The sequence below is a fragment of the Prenolepis imparis genome, unplaced genomic scaffold (genome assembly GCF_030444845.1).
Source record: "Prenolepis imparis isolate NDT839.2.m4 unplaced genomic scaffold, iyPreImpa1.0 SCAF_6, whole genome shotgun sequence".
Taxonomy (NCBI): domain Eukaryota; kingdom Metazoa; phylum Arthropoda; class Insecta; order Hymenoptera; family Formicidae; genus Prenolepis; species Prenolepis imparis.
The window spans coordinates 15,188,050-15,206,099 of NW_028141164.1; the positions used below are offsets into that span (position 1 = coordinate 15,188,050).

General features: G+C 39.2%; 2 protein-coding genes across 2 annotated transcripts; both read right to left on the reverse strand.

The window, feature by feature from the left end:
• Positions 1-1,981: 1,981 nt before the first annotated feature.
• Positions 1,982-5,939, reverse strand: LOC145937787 (uncharacterized). The gene is made up of 2 exons (XM_083041164.1): positions 5,888-5,939; positions 1,982-5,817 (listed from the first exon to the last, which is right to left on the reverse strand). Exons 1-2 carry the CDS (start codon positions 5,937-5,939, stop codon positions 1,982-1,984), a joined length of 3,888 nt encoding a protein of 1,295 aa, XP_082897290.1.
• Positions 5,940-5,950: 11 nt separating this feature from the next.
• Positions 5,951-7,267, reverse strand: LOC145937788 (uncharacterized). The gene has a single exon (XM_083041165.1). The coding sequence runs from the start codon at positions 7,265-7,267 to the stop codon at positions 5,951-5,953; it is 1,317 nt and encodes a 438-aa protein (XP_082897291.1).
• Between the last annotated feature and the right edge of the window lie 10,783 nt (positions 7,268-18,050).

The window sequence follows — 18,050 nt, forward strand, 5'->3', positions numbered from 1 at the left end:
ATCTAAAATTTATGTTACTTACACTAAACTTATGATCCCTGCATATAAATATATAGTCGAAATAACAAAATATCAATTTAAGAAGGGAATCTTGTTGAATGGATTAAATATACTGTTTATATATTCATTAACTCAGTTAAACGGACAATGTCGATGATTAGTGCATTCGAATGTTTTGTTATTTTAGTTAAAACTTTTATCAAGACAACACAATTCGTTTTATTTATTAGGTGTACAACTTTGCTTCCGCCGTTTTCCTATAGATAGCTTTAGCGGTAAGTAGTGGTCGAAATAAATAGATCATAGACGTCATGCAATAAACTTGGGCATCTGTCAACATAACCCCATAGAAACATTAGTCGATTTGTGTCTGCATCATAAAGTTATTCTCGATTGAAAATGTCAGTTTACGAGCCAAATTCTCGTCATTTGCGGGAGGTTTTAATTTTCTGCTTCAATATGAAGAAATCTGCGGCTGAGGCTCATCGAATGCTCTCAAATACTTATGGTGAGGCCGCTATTAGTGAAAGAACGTGTCGTGAGTGGTTTCAACGCTTCAAGAACGGTGATTTTCAGGTCGAAGACCGGCATAGCGGTGGAAGAGAGAAGGTTTTAGAAGATGCAGAATTGGAGGCATTACTTAATGAAGACTCGAGTCAAAGTCAAGAAGAATTGGCACGATCATTGGGAGTGACTCAATAAGCAATTTCAAAACGCCTCAAAGACATGGGAATGATTCAGAAGCAAGGAAATTGGGTGCCGTATGTTATGACAATGACTATTCGGGCTCCGCTGGTCTTAATTCGTCTAAATCTAGATGTGAGAAAGCTGTAAGGAATTGCTTTTTAAATAAATGATTATGTAATTGAGATTAAACACCTTATAATTTCTTTGAATATAACATAAATAACATGTGACATAAACATACACTTGTTTACATAAATTAAATGTTTTAAGAATCACATTAACTCAACTTAACCAATATTTACGTGTTAATAATATGCGTTATATGTGCTTTTTCAACTTAAATCTTTTATAAAAAAAGGTAATAAAATTAAGGTATAAATCTCTTTAAAATTGCCACGCAAACTTCTTAGCACATAAAGAATAAGAATTTAGTTTAACGCAGCAATAACTCAAAGTTTGTTTCTGCTTAGTCAGATAACATAAATTAGAAATATCTAGTAAACTTTATAGGAACGGACGATGATGTACATACATCTATCTACTAATTTGCATTGAAATATAATGCATGCTTTCTATAATTATCAAAAATATAGTTTCATTGTTATGGCACATTTTCTTTACGTCAAATAGATAAAACTGTAAACAGAGAATAAAATAAGTTATTTGTACTGTAAAGAGAGAGTATTAGAACAATATCACTGTTCAGTTATTTGAGCATGATATAATCTTTTATCACGCACACCTCTCCCCGTGGGTGGGGGTCAACGGCCAAATGTGATAGATCTTTTGTCACGCACACCTCTCCCCGTGGGTGGGGGTCAACGGCCAAATGTGACGTCTGTATTGTAGTCGAACTGGGACTAATTACCTTTAGGATATTGTACAGAAATGTAGGTTGATTCCAACACTTCCAACACCTCGCCCTGACGTGAGGGGTCGTCAGCAGAGACTGAGAGAAGTAGAGTCGAATTAAGACTCGTCACCTTACGGCTGGAATGGGGAGGCTGAATTCGTTCTAGGAGAGTTTTAACACTCTCCCTCACCTTGCGGCTAGACTTTTCACGATTGCCTGATCTCTGAGTCGAGAGGCTGCACACACTTGTCCCCAATCGGACGAAGCTTAGATGATTTCTCGAAATCGCTAGAATATACGCAGTACTTGCACCGTGAGAAACGTGTCGCACATGTCACAAAACCAATATCGCGAGACAACGTGCCGAGAGCCAGGGACGTCCCCGATCGGGGATCACGTGCTCTCCTCGAGCGCTCTCTGTACTGACGTCCCGTCGGTAACTCAGGTTGTTTCCTCAACATTTCCGCCCGCCTTCGACAATAGTTCTGTCGAACGAACGGCGTCTGGATCCGTTGGTAGGACACACAATTTAGCTATGGGTCTTTTGTAGGACGAGGTAGTGGTCTTCACTGTTACAACCCTTGTTAACCCATCCGGTCCTGGGTGTAAGTGTGTCACTCGAGCAAGGGGCCATTTTCCTGGCGGGTATCGTTCGTCGGTGATCAGGACCATTGAGCCTATGTGGATCTTGTTGGACGGATGATGCCACTTAGACACCGCTTGATAACGTTGAAGGCATTCTGAGGACCATCGTGTCCAAAAGTGATCTACCTTCTGCCTCAGTAACTGCCACCGTGTTAGCCTGTTGGTTTTTTCCGCTGACAAGTTGGGCTCTGGTATTGCCGTAGGAGCTTCAATTAAAAAATGCCCAGGAGTTAAGGCGGCGCAATCCGTTGCGTCGTCTGATAACGGGCATAATGGTCTGGAGTTTAACACCGCCTCTATCTGTACCGTGATGGTCGATAACTCTTCGTACGTTAGTATGGCATCCTTTAACACTCGTTTCATGTGAAATTTTGTGGATTTCACGGCGGCCTCCCACTTTCCTCCAAAGTGGGGGGCTGATGGAGGATTAAATCTCCATTCGGTGTTATCATTTGCTAGTATAGAGGCAATGTCACGAAGCTCTTTTGAAGAGGACTCGAATTGGCGTCTTAGCTCTGCGTCGGCTCCCACAAAGTTTGTTCCACAATCGCTTTGAAGTGTGGCGCAAATTCCTCTTCTTCCCGTGAAACGTTTGTATGCGGCTATAAAGGCTTCTGTTGTGTAATTTGTTACTACCTCAATGTGAATGGCTGATGTAGCGAGGCATACAAAAATTGCTATATAACCTTTATACGTTCGTGCCGCCCGCCCTTTCCAGGTCTTCAAGGTTACGGGACCGGCATAGTCCAGCCCTGTGTTGTAAAAAGGTCGAGCAGGAGACACTCGGGCCGAAGGCAACTGGCCCATCAGCTGTTGAGCTCGTATTCCGCGGTACCGTGCGCATCGTACGCATTTGAGAATGTGCGACCTCACAGGCGCCCTTCCGCCAACTATCCAGTACGATCTTCGGATGTGGTTTAGAGTTACCTGCGTACCTCCGTGGAGCATTCTTTTGTGAGCCTCATCGATAATCAACACGCTGAGCGTTGATCTTCTCGGCAATATGAAGGGATGTTTGGTTTCCGCATCGACTTGGGCATAATGAAGTCGCCCTCCTACTCTTAGCAAGCCTTCTTTGTCTAGGAATGGAGTGAGCCGAACTATAGGATTGGATTTCGGTAGTTGTTCTTTCCTAGAGATGATCCGAATCTCGTGGGAAAAATACGCCTGTTGTACAATTCGTATCCACAACTTGCGACTTTGCTCTAATTCCATTGGCGTCAATGGATTTTTCATTGGTGATGAAGGCGGCATCTTACGCAGACGTGAGATGAACCTGCGACAGATTGCTGTGACTCGTAACAATTTTAAGAAGGATGAATACCTGTCCAAGACTTCCCAGTAGGAAGGTTGGCTACTGACTGCAACCATGTTATTTCCCGGCCGTTCTTCCAAATCAACTTCTTGTGAAGATTTGAACCCGAGTGAAGGCCAAGATGATTTTTGCCCTGATAGCCATCTGGGCCCTTTCCACCATAATTCATACTGGGCTAATTGAGCTGGTGTTAGGCCTCGCGTTGCGCAATCTGCTGGGTTATCTTTGCCGGGTACAAAACGCCATGTTCCATTTGGCATTAGATCATGTATAGCTGAAACGCGATTATGGACAAAGTCCTTCCAGCGAGCAGGATGAGCATTAATCCATGTGAGTGTGACAGAGGAGTCTGACCAACAAGTCACTGTCGCGTCTGTTAACTCAAGCGCTCGTAAAGTATTAGTCGTCAATCTTGCCAGAAGTAGAGCAGCTGTAAGCTCGAGTCGAGGGATGGAGAGTCGCTTTATCGGTGCAATCTTGGTCTTCGAACACACTAGTCGCGACGCGTAGTTGCCATCCTCTGTATGTACTCTTACATAAATCACTGCTGCCATTGCCAGTTGTGAGGCATCCGAAAAACCATGTATTTCAACCGGAAAATTGGAACGAACGCTACCAAGCCATCTAGGTATTGTTAGCTGATTTAGCTGTTGTAATTGCTGTCGAAAATTCTTCCAACGTTGTTGTAGTTCTGGTGGAAGGGATTCGTCCCAATCTGTCCTTATCAACCAGAGTTCTTGTAGAATGATCTTAGCTCTCACTAGAACTGGTGCGATCAGTCCCAGTGGATCGTACAATCTCGCTATTTCTGAGGAAATTATTCTCTTCGTGAGTTTAGAAGCGTCGGATGTTGTCACAGCTGAGAAATGGAAGGTGTCTTGATCCGGTTTCCACACAAGACCTAAGATCTTGCAGAGCGCAGGCTCGATCTCTACGGTGGAAGGTGATTCGTCATCGGTCTCAGGCAGAACCTCTGGCCGATTGCTGCTCCATTTCTGTAACGGAAACTTGCCTGCTTCGCAGAGTTGAATTAGTTGTCGCACAATTTCCTTCGCTTCTGCATTCGATTCCGCTCCGCCGAAAATGTCATCGACGTATCTTCCTTTTGTCAACGGGACTATCGCTTTGGGATAGCGATGACCTTCATCATTCACCAACTGCTGTATTGTACGTAGCGCAAGAAATGGGGCGCAATTGAGTCCATATGTCACAGTCGTGAGCCGATAGGCGACAGGTTGACCTTCCTCATACCACATGATCCTCTGCAAGTCCCAGTCATCTTGATGAACTGCAATCTGACGGAACATCTTTATCATATCTGTGGAGAAAAGGATTCTATGCGTACGAGTCCATAGGAGTATCTCTGATATGTCAGTTTGTAGTTTGTTGCCCGCGTGAAGGATGTCGTTAAGAGAGTAACCACTGGTAGTGCGGCTAGATCCGTTAAACACAACCCGTAGCTTTGTGGTGCGGCTATGTTCTCTGAGCACTCCAAGGTGAGGCAGATAATACACAGGAGATTTCTGGCTGTCAGGGATATCAGCTCTCACCATATGACCCATGCTTTTGTACTCTTCAATAAATTCGCTGTAGAGTTGTTGAAAGGCAGGATTGGAAGAGAATCTTCTCGATAATCTGTTGAGAGCATTTCCTGTTATTGTCCTTGAATCTCCCAGAAGTGTCGGTGTTAACTTTAGAGGAAGGCGTACTGTGTACCTCCCGAAGGCATCTCTTGAATGTGTAGACAAAAAATGTCGCTCACATTCTTCTTCATCCTGGTTTAGTTTGGAAGTCGTTTTAGTAGGAAGTTCCTCCTGCGTCCAAAATCTAGCGATAAGTTCCTGCAGCTCATGATCTAGCGTGCAGTGATGAGCTTGTGCTGGTTGTTTTATTCTGTCCGTTGATACTGTACCGGAGAGAACCCATCCAAATATGGTTTGTTGGGCGATGGGTGTTGACGGTTCGCCTCGGATTAAGCCTGGCAGTATCACCGAACCGTAGTTGTCCGAGCCAATAATGATATTTATAGATCCCGAGTAGGCAAAGTCCGGATCAGCAAGCTGAAGACCGGCTATATGAGGCCAGGACTCAAATTTAGAGTCATATGGTGGTATTTTCGTCGTCAGTCGTGGTAATACGTAAGCATGAACGATGCAATTTGAAGTTGGGTCGTGAACCGAGTGTAGTCGTATCGAGACTATTCCTTTTGTACGTCCTGAGTACGTGCCACCAATGCCGAGAAGCGGTATTGACGCTGGAGTACGCTTGAGTCGGGCTTTTTGCACTAGTTCTTCCGCAATGAAAGACAATTCTGAGCCTTGATCAATCAATAGGCGCGCTGTTTGGAGTTCACCGTTTTCCTTTTCTAATAAGGCTCGACTTGTTGCCAGCAGTGTAAATCTTCGTGATGAAAGCGCTTCTCCTGTTTGGTGGGCACATACTCTTGAGTGTCACTGATTTGAAATTTGATTCTGCGTTTTTTCTGTTGATTGAGCAGTTTCGTTGCTTGGTTGGATATCCGCAGTATGTTTAGCAGGATATTTATTGTTGGCATCGTGTATCGAAGTGTGATGTTTTTTGCCGCACTTTTGGCATCGCTTTGTGGAACTGCATTTGCTCGCCGTATGGGGACCGAGGCAATTGAAACACCGTCGTTGCTTTACGATAATGTCTCTTCGTTGTTGGAGTGTCTTCGATTGGTAACGATCGCATTTTGCCAAATAGTGCGAAGATGCACATAGTGGGCATGTAGTAGTACCTGTGTTTGAAGAGGACGTTGCTACATGAGCTGCAATCTTCGTGTTCTGGTTACCTAATGAACCGACAGAATGTTTCTTTTGCGAGCCAAAGGTTGAGGTATGCAAATTGAGGTTTTCCATGGCTCGCGTTCTTCCAATAAGGAACTCCTCGAACTGTGTATATGTTGGGTAAGCTGAAGATGATCCGAGCTTCACCTCCCATGCTTCTCGGGTTTCCGGATCGAGCATTCTCACGAGAAGATGTAAGAGCAGTGGATCCCATTGATGCACTGCGCATCCCAATGCACGCATCGCACCCATGGCTTCAGATATAGTGGTCAGCAGACTTCTCAAACCTTGTGCGGATTTATTTTTGAGCGGCTTCAGGTTTGTGATCCTGTCTAATTGTGTAGATATTAGTAAACGTTTGTTTTCATATCTTGAGACGAGCAAAGTCCATGCAATCGTGAAATTTTCACCTGAAATAGGCAAGTTACAAACCAATCGAGCTGCCTCACCGGTGACACACGTTTTTAAGTAGTGCATCTTTTCTACGTTTGTTAGATCTGCGTTGTCACGTATCAGTGCTGCGAATAGGTCGTGAAACGACCTCCATGATTGGTAGTCCCCGGAGAAGCTTGGCAATTTGATTCGAGGCAAAGCGCTGCGAGGCATTAATGTCGTGGACGCTCCATGGTCCGAGAATGAAGATCTTGAACGTCGATCTAAGGAGTCGAATTCGTCTCGTTGTGTGAGTAATTTTGCGCGAGAGAATACGTAAAAGGCTTGACAGCGCTCGAATACTTTTTCTCTGATATACGGTTGTTCGCTCAAGCCGTCGTTCTCCGAGAGACATATGCTTTCATGTTCTCCTTGAAATTTCGCCCAGTTGCTTTCGAGCATGTCCAATCTTGATGTAATCAAGTGACGGCTCACACGTGAGGTTTCTGCTTCGTCAAATTCTGCCGCTTCTTGTATTAGGGTGAAGCGGCTCTGCTGTAAAGCAATCCTTGCTATTGTGCTGGACATGTTGAGGAGCATCGAATCCGGCTCGAAGGACCAAAAATGTTATGACAATGACTATTCGGGCTCCGCTGGTCTTAATTCGTCTAAATCTAGATGTGAGAAAGCTGTAAGGAATTGCTTTTTAAATAAATGATTATGTAATTGAGATTAAACACCTTATAATTTCTTTGAATATAACATAAATAACATGTGACATAAACATACACTTGTTTACATAAATTAAATGTTTTAAGAATCACATTAACTCAACTTAACCAATATTTACGTGTTAATAATATGCGTTATATGTGCTTTTTCAACTTAAATCTTTTATAAAAAAAGGTAATAAAATTAAGGTATAAATCTCTTTAAAATTGCCACGCAAACTTCTTAGCACATAAAGAATAAGAATTTAGTTTAACGCAGCAATAACTCAAAGTTTGTTTCTGCTTAGTCAGATAACATAAATTAGAAATATCTAGTAAACTTTATAGGAACGGACGATGATGTACATACATCTATCTACTAATTTGCATTGAAATATAATGCATGCTTTCTATAATTATCAAAAATATAGTTTCATTGTTATGGCACATTTTCTTTACGTCAAATAGATAAAACTGTAAACAGAGAATAAAATAAGTTATTTGTACTGTAAAGAGAGAGTATTAGAACAATATCACTGTTCAGTTATTTGAGCATGATATAATCTTTTATCACGCACACCTCTCCCCGTGGGTGGGGGTCAACGGCCAAATGTGATAGATCTTTTGTCACGCACACCTCTCCCCATGGGTGGGGGTCAACGGCCAAATGTGACGTCTGTATTGTAGTCGAACTGGGACTAATTACCTTTAGGATATTGTACAGAAATGTAGGTTGATTCCAACACTTCCAACACCTCGCCCTGACGTGAGGGGTCGTCGGCAGAGACTGAGAGAAGTAGAGTCGAATTAAGACTCGTCACCTTACGGCTGGAATGGGGAGGCTGAATTCGTTCTAGGAGAGTTTTAACACTCTCCCTCACCTTGCGGCTAGACTTTTCACGATTGCCTGATCTCTGAGTCGAGAGGCTGCACACACTTGTCCCCAATCGGACGAAGCTTAGATGATTTCTCGAAATCGCTAGAATATACGCAGTACTTGCACCGTGAGAAACGTGTCGCACATGTCACAAAACCAATATCGCGAGACAACGTGCCGAGAGCCAGGGACGTCCCCGATCGGGGATCACGTGCTCTCCTCGAGCGCTCTCTGTACTGACGTCCCGTCGGTAACTCAGGTTGTTTCCTCAACACCGTACGAGTTGAAACCGAGAGATGTTGAACGGCGTTTGTTTGCTTGTGAACAGTTGTTTGAAAGACGGAAGGGATTTCTGCATCGCATTGTGACTGGGGACGAAAAATGGGTTCATTACGATAACCCCAAGCGCAGAAAATCATGGGGATATCCCGGCCATGCTTCCACGTCGACGGCCAAACCGAATAACCTCCCGCAAATGACGAGAATTTGGCTCGTAAACTGACATTTTCAATCGAGAATAACTTTATGATGCAGACACAAATCGACTAATGTTTCTATGGGGTTATGTTGACAGATGCCCAAGTTTATTGCATGACGTCTATGATCTATTTATTTCGACCACTACTTACCGCTAAAGCTATCTATAGGAAAACGGCGGAAGCAAAGTTGTACACCTAATAAATAAAAAATTTGTTAAGACCACAAAATATTAACTTGAAAAATTTTCAGTTTATTTAGAGGAATTAAATATATGAAGCGTATAACAAAATATAAAGTGAAAGCAACTGAATACCTCTTTGGTATAAACAAATATTTCATCACATGAATGAAAGATATGATTGGTATGTCTATAGTGTTACGTCCAGACTCAAGGAAGGAAGAGTCGAAAGGAAGGACGTAACTAAATTTATTTTCGAACGACGGCAGACTATCCGTCTGTTCGATCCGAACGAACGTCTGGGCCCAAATAGGTCAACGACCGCAAGGGTCGCTCTTACTCTATTTAAAGGACCGTTCGGTCGGTGGTCCCTTTTCGGCAAGAGAATTTAATCTCTTTTGCGCAGGATGGGACCTTGTGCGATCTCAGTTTACGGGAATGAGTGGGAACGGGGTTGTTAATAAATAAAAATCATTCGTGTTGAAATTTATAAATTTATGCCTAATATAGAGACGAAAGAGGTTATATACATAATAATATAATCGACGGACTTACTTGCTAATGAAAGTGTGAGTGTATGTGTATGGGTCGCGGGTGATACATTAGTACGGAGGGCGTCAATCGAGACAACGAGGGATAGTGTTATTGTTTAAATTTTAGGATCCCGATTGGTGGTTACAATAATTTAAACGATAATAGATATATAAATTTGTGTCATGGGTGTGCGTGTGAGAGAGAATGCTAAGTTATGAGAGTTCGGTAATTATGGCGGTGGAGGGGGGATAGGTTCGCAGGAGAAGGTGTGCAGGGACGGCTAAAGGATATCTGCGCCCGGGAACATACCAGGGGATGATGTTATTCCTATCAGTGGTCTCTAAAAATTCTCGTAAGGCCTCGTGGTCTACGGGGCCTGGACCAATTGTGAAAGCTCCCTCAGGGACTTCTCGTATCCCTGGGAACTGATTTATCAACCAAGCTCTAAATTGCTCGTATGAGAGCTTGGCAGGCGATTCTGATTCTTCGGAATCGTCGTCGCCGATATCTATTACTTCGAACTCTTCCGGATGTTCCCTATTCGCAGAGGACGTTGGGGATGAGGGAGGAGAATCCTCGAGGATGATTGTTGAGGGAGCCGGAGACGGAGATCTAGGTGGATCAGGGCGTTCGGTAGAAGCAGGGGGAAGAAAGGGAGAAGGGCTCCGCGGAGAATCGGCGTCCTCAGAGGAAACAGAGGAGTGAGGGGAAGGGGCCCGCTGAGGTATAGCGGGTTCGGGAGAAAGAGGAAAAGGAGTTCGCGGGGAATCGAAGAGTTCTGCAGAAGCAGAGGTAGCGGGAGACGGTGTCAGCGGGGTTTCTGTACGTTCGGGTGAGGAAATAGAAGAGACCGTAGGGTGATATGTGTTAGTTGTCTCTGTGTGAATCGGCGTGTTAATTTTTTTTAAGGAGTCGAAGGTTTCGCCCGCAGGACTCCGTGCCAACGCTTTCCTTAACCGCCTATTACGCCGGTTTCGCGCCAATTTAGCAGCGGTTCGCGAGGGTCGTCTCCTTGGATTTTCCACTACGAGAGCGAACAATAAAATAATCGGACAAGAAGAGTTCTTACTGAAAAAAATAACTCTGGGAGTTCTTGTAAGAGAAAGAAAAGGGGATATATATATATTTATTTTTATATAATTTTGATATTTTAATTATTTAATAATTTAGTTAGTTATTTTATTACTTATTTGTTCGTTCGTTCGTTCGTTCGTTCGTTCGTTCGTTCGTTCGTTCGTTCGTTCGAGAGAGAGAGAGAGAGAGAGAGAGAGAGAGAGAGAGAGAGAGAGAGAGAGAGAGAGAGAGAGAGAGAGAGAGAGAAAGAGAGAGAGAGAGAGAGAATGGAAGAAATCACGGATTGCTCTGCTATCGCGGGAAATCCGGAGTGATTTCAGAAGATAAGGGGATGATAGAAATCACGGATTGCTCCGCTATCGCGGGAAATCCAGAGTGATTTCGAGAGAGAGAGAGAAAATAGAAGAAATCACGGATTGCTCCGCTATCGCAGGAAATCCGAAGTGATTTCAAAGATAAGGGGATGATAGAAATCACGGATTGCTCCGCTATCGCGAGAAATCCAGAGTGATTTCGAGAGAGAGAGAGAAAATGGAAGAAATCACGGATTGCTCCGCTATCGCGGGAAATCCGAAGTGATTTCAAAGATAAGGGGATGATAGAAATCACGGATTGCTCCGCTATCGCGGGAAATCCAGAGTGATTTCGAGAGAGAGAGAGAAAATGGAAGAAATCACGGATTGCTCCGCTATCGCGGGAAATCCAGAGTGATTTCGAGAGAGAGAGAGAGGGATAAGGATGGGGAAAGAAAGGACAGTTTTTCAAAGTTAGAATTAAACAAGGATAATAAATCAAAAAGGAAAACAATTATAATTTAATTGAAGTCCCAGAATTATTTTTTAGTATAAGGGTGGAGATGTGGCACGCTTGATAAACTTACTACTTATGGAGTGCGCAGGTAGGTGTTAACTATTCCGATTATCCCAGGTGTGAATCTGGCTAAGGACTCCTCCTCGTGAGGATAGTGTTCCACTCACAGTTGTTCACTCGCGAAAATCGTCGTACTCGGTGAGCACTGGGCACACGATGATCTCACAAGTGTCACTCCGAATGCTCACGAGTTCGAGATTCGAACAATTTACTCGAAGGATGGTGATATAACTTTTCGCGAATGATCCGCGTGCGTAGGTTTGAGAAAAGATTAAGATTCTCTGAGAGATGTCGCGGGTATATATACCTTCTTGCTGCTCCTTCCCGTTAGTTTGTTAATATTTCCTGACGAATAGGGAATTTTTCAATAACGCCCTTTCAGTCCCGGAGGCGTCTCTTGACTTTAAAAGTTTACCGGGATTGGTCAGGGCTTTTGTTTAGGGCCCTAGGTTTTGACCAATGGAGAATTTGTTGAGGTTTATATTTTTATTATTCTCTCGAGATTATCTCGATGATCTGTCAGGCGGCATTTGTTTGGATTCGGTTATCGCTGTTAGTCTGGTAAAATTTTATTCGTTTTCAAGTGGAAGTTTTCTTCTAAATTTTTATTGATTTTCAAGTGGAGATTTCCTTCTAAAAAGTTTTTATTACTTTTTAAGTAAAATTTTCCTTTAAAAGAAAAATTTTTATTGCTTTTCAAGCGCGAGTTGTCAACTAGTCAAGCAAAATTTCGGGCACCGCGAGTTACATCTGGTATGTATATATCTCTTTTTTTTTATTTTTACGATTAACCGTCTCCGGTCAGCTGCTTCGCCTGCCAGATCATAGTCTTATTCCCACGCCTGTGATTTTTCAATCATCGCCTTGCATTCTTTGAAAGAAAAGAATCGTGGAGTCCACAGGACGTAACAATAGAGACACATCATTTATCTGAATATTTCATTGGCAGACAACAGAATTTTGTTGATATAAGTATAGATTCACATGAATAAAAAAATATTGTGGTTTATGTACTGATGCACTTGCGGTTTTAAATAAAACTTTTGTCAAATTAATAAAGGCTCAGTTTGTTAAACTAAAGAATTTGTTAAAAAATGCAATATAGAAGTTGAATAATATAATTCGTATAATTCGAGAAACTAAATAGTATGTTAAGCTGACAGAATAGTTTTGTTCTCTTCGTTAAATCATTTAGTTGATTCTTCTCAATGATGTTTTATTAGAACTAAATATTTCTTTCAATGGAGCCTTATATACGGTTGATGGAACTTGAAATTTCGTAGGATAATAGGGTCATTTAGTTGCAAAAATATTATATAACTGTGTGTTTCAGAAATGAAAATTACGAATAAAAAGATACAGAGAATATCATAAAATATATATTTTTATTTATTACTTCAGTATCTAAAAAAAGAAACATAAAAAATACAAAACATTTGAATTACATATAGTATTGCAAATAATTACACTTATACTATTACGTTTACGTGAGCGTTACTTCTGCATTAGTTACCGCGTAAACGCATAACCCTATCGCAACATAGTATTAGTCAAATAAAATATATAAATTAAAAAATTTTGTCGTATAATATGATTAACTACGCGTGCATGTGTATTTCAACTGTTCTTATGTCAGAAATAGTTTCGGTTACATACGGCGTCATTTTATCTACATCGCTTGCGTAATCATACAGTACTCGTTGAAACAGAAACCATAAATGGGCACTTTCGAGTGAATATTTCACATCGAGCGCATGAAAAATTTTGAAGCATAAATCGATTGCCTCTAAGGCTGAGGGTACCTTATATATGGTGGTATCAATTGCTAAAAACAAATCACTAACTTCGGAAATTGTTGGGTCGACGGCGATAATATATGGCTGCAAGGTTATACCAAGATTTGCCGTTACTTTTCTTCGATTTTCTTGGATTTTTGTGATGTCAGCTATTAACTGCGGAAAATTATATAAAATTATACAAAAGAAAACAGTGTCAAAAATCGTATCGAATTTTAATTATCATACTTACTGTTGTTTGAATTACCAGGCTATCCTTGCTCTCTGTTATTGAAGGTTTCCATTGTTTTTTTTTTTTTAGATGCATATGCGACCTTTCGGTGGAAGCAAGTGAGGTAGTAGCCTTAACTGCAGAACGATTCTGCTATCTGTGCAATTAAATAAAATGAATTGAAGTGAAAGTAGTATATATACAAGATGCTTACTGTCGTTCAATTCTTCCTGTTGGATCAATTCTAATAAAGATTGCGCATTGTCGTCATCTATTTTTGGTGGGCGAATAACCGAGATCTTTGCAAAGAAAGTTTTCCAACTTTCTAGCGTCAGTTTTAACGCTGGCAGATTCAAAAATGCGTAGTCCTCCTCAATTAGTGTGTATGCATTTGGATATTTTAGGATGGGCCATCGTTCAAAAATTTCGCACAATTTCAAACTCCGGTCCGATTTTATGATTTTGTGCCGATATTCAGCAGTAAGTTTCCATTTGCTGACGACGATTTCCCACGGTGTGGAATGACTTTTAAGCCATCCTTCAGCTTCACGAATAGTTTCTATAGAGTATGAAAAAATTAAAATGCAATTTAATCCATTTGAGGTAAAATAGAATTTTAAGTATATTAAATATAAGTATTTGAAAAAAACAACTGCCTGGTATACCTTCATCGGAGGATGGATCGGAAGATTCGGTTTGTTGAATGTTTGTAATTTCTGCCAATGGATTACCCACGCGAATGCGTTTTAGTTGACGTAATTTGTTACGATATTTATCCACCAATTTTCCGCGGGAAATTACTGATTTTCCAACGCGAGATGACTTTTTAGGAATCGCGGGAATATAATACGTGGAAACGGATTCGGTGGGAAAATCTTTTACTATCGCCTCTGCTAGATGTTCAAAATCTTCTTCATTCCTCAGACTAAAAAAATATAACGAAAATTAATACCGAATAAAAATAACAAATAGTAATAAATATTAAAATTAATTAATAAAATATTATTATATTAGATGTAATGCATATAATTGAAAATATAAATTTTAACGTATATAAAAAAGCGAAATAAATTACTGGCATGTTTCATTCATTAATTCTGTCAAAACAATCTCAACGATGATGTTCCGTGATTTGCGGGTCAAAGATTTTGATGTTTTATAAGATTTTAGTATTGCTTCTCCCTGCATATTTGTATTAAGAATTGCTTTGATTGATATAGTTTTTGTTCTTAAAGGGTATGATAATTTTCCGGTAAAAGCGTTTTCTCTTTTTAAAACATAATCGTCTGAACCTTGCACAGAAGAGCAAGAACTTCGTAAAGAAATATTCTCTGATGTCTCTGCCTCAGAATCCGTAATCTCGATTTGTTCAGTACAATAAACGATAAATGTTGCTAAATAATTGAATTTATTTAAAATTGGAAAGATTCTCCATATCTATTCATATATTTATGCCTACTAACAGGTATTTTCTTTTGCGCGTACGCCAGTGTCCATTTTTTCAAAAATTCGAGTCTTAACCCGATAGGTGGGATCATTTCCTTTATAAGTTCCGGGGTAAGATCAGACAGATTATCATCACTAATCTGATTTTCTGAAGAAAAAAATAGCATAAATATTTTATGATTATTATCTTGAGTAGCAACCAAAACTGGAATAAAAAGCGAAACCGAACAAAAATTTAGTTCATGAAATAAAATCTTTAGTTCAATGAAAGATAATTTTGTTCAAAAAACAAAGTTTTTCAAATATTTGCAAAATATTTTGTTAACGTTTTATATTCAATTTGTCAAAGCAAATTTTTGTCATCTCTTTTAGAATATAATGTAATTTTTATAAAAGAATATTCTCGTATAAAAATTCGATTATATTCTAAAAGATGACAAAAAGTTTGCTTTGACAAAATGAATATAAAACGTTAACAAAATATTTTGCAAATATTTGAAAAACTTTGTTTTTTGAACAAAATTATCTTTCATTGAACTAATATGATTTCATGAACTAAATTTTTGTATAAGAACATCGTAAGGATAAAATAGTAAAATCGAAAATATTTTTCTTCAATGTATTTCCATTGCTATATGGATATCTGATGTATGCCTACCGATAGACACTGTATACTATATATACGCATACGCATCAAACTTTTTTGTACATTTTTTTACGAACACTTTTTACCCGTACATCACGAAAAATATTTTATGAAAATAAAGAAATAGCGATCAACACGTTATTGGAATCAATAAATTATGATGAAATTCACGGTTTTGTTGATAAATTATTTTTATATAATCAATTGTTGCACAAGAAAATGCGTAAAAAATGCGTTAACAACTTAAATTGTACAATTGAAAACATACAGTTGACATTTTTGAAACAAAGCGGCGTGACTTATGGAATAAATCTTGCAAATGACAATAATGAATAATTTTTTAAAAGAAATACATACCTTCTAATATTTTTATAATACTTGATTCGACCGAATCTTTCAGGCCCCAACTGCGAATAATATTGGCCATAATGTTTATTCTTCACACTGATTATAAATTTCACAATTGCCGATTAACTTGAAATCACAAAACTACACAAAAAAAACGCACGTTTCTTCTACGACGGATAATATTATCACTGATCCCGCAGGAGAAGATGCGCAGCACATGAGTGCACACAAAGAATAAGGAGTCGTGTACGTGTGCCGCTCGGCGCGCGATTCGGCTTCTTCCTTATATACTCCCTCCACATGGCAACGGGCAACGTTTTGAAAATGATACCTTGCGGTTAAACTGGCGGCATCTCGCTTAGCTATACGACACAAGCACGAGTTCGCGAAATTCAATTAAATTTTAACCGTTGAATCAAACTTTCGTTTAGTCAAAAGAAACAGACAAAATTTATAAATCCGCCGAGTTTCGGTCAATGATTTTGTTCATCTGATGGAATGAAACTTAATTATTGTTTCAAATCAGTTGAACAGAATTAATTGAACGAAACTAAATATTGCACAATGGAACCAACAAAAATATTATCGATCAACCAATATGACATCGTAGAATGAACAAAATCGATGGTCAAAACTTATTGATCGATTTATATATTTATTGTGTTTACTTCGACTAAATAAAACTTGTATTTCGTCATTTTAATTTAGTTGAATTACTATACGCGCAAAATAGTTGACTTAACACGATGATTAAGTAATTTTCAATAACATACTTCAGTTGCCTATTGAGCAAAATAACATGTATATTTATCTAAATCATGCATCAAACAATTAAATATTTGGTTAGCCTAGAAACGTCTATCAACAATCAATTTATTTGATTTTCGATCACACTTACAAGTAACACTACTCAAGTGCCATTCGCCGATATTCTTGAAACTTTGCACACACGTAGTACATCGAAAAACATTAAACACGTGTTTTTTTATTTTGGCTAACAAGGCGTTTTAAGGTCGGGTATAGTACCACTATCTTGCCTTCACTGGCTGGGTAGACCTTCCCATTGTCTGCGTGTTTTTGAGATCGCTAATGACGATTTTGACATTAGTTTAACGAGATTCAGAATGGCAAATACAAAATGGTGGACAAAATCGCAGAAGTTTCAAAAACTTTATTTAACTCCACTTGCGAAGTTTATTAGATACATGATTACGATTTTGGCAACAGTTATATCAATCTAGAGGTGGCGGATGAAAAATTCAATATGACGCATCCAAATGGCGGAAACTGAAGGCAATGGGAAGGTCTACCCAGCCAGTGAAGGCAAGATAGTGGTACTATACCCGAACTTAAAACGCCTTGTTAGCCAAAATAAAAAAACACGTGTTTAATGTTTTTCGATGTACTACATGTGTGCAAAGTTTCAAGAATATCGGCGAATGGCACTTGAGTAGTGTTACTTGTTAGTTGATCCATCAAAATGATTTTGAACAAATGCGAAACTTTTTGTTATTTTAAGAGAATGAATTTGATAAACTCTCGGTTATTTGAATAAACAAAAAATTTTTACTTTGACTAAATAAAACTTGTATTTCGTCATTTTAATTTAGTTGAATTACTATACGCGCAAAATAGTTGACTTAACACGATGATTGTAATTTTCAATAACATACTTTAGTTGCCTATTGAGCAAAATAACATGTATATTTACCTAAATCATGCATCGAACAACTAAGTATTCGGTCAGCCTAAAAGCGTCTACCAACAATTAATTTATTTGATTTTTGATCACACTTCATCTTAGTTCATCCATCAAAATGATTTTGAACAAATGCGAAACTTTTTGTTATTTTAAGAGAATGAATTTGATAAACTCTGTTATTTAAATAAACAAAAAATTTGGTGTATCCTACTAAATCATTTATTTAAAAATACACATAATTTTTTAATCAACACGAAATTGTTTAGTCTTCTCAATATTTGGAAATTAAATGAATATATTGATATAACAACTAAATATTTAAAAATATATATATAAATGGTTGTAGTATTTCGAACAAAATAATTTAGTTGGGCACTTTTCATGCAATAAATCGATATCACTTGGTTGAATTAACTGTTGCTTATCAAAAGGAACTAAACAACTGTTAAATTCACCAAATTTTTCGGCAACTAAACGAATTTAGTTTGTACAGCAAAAT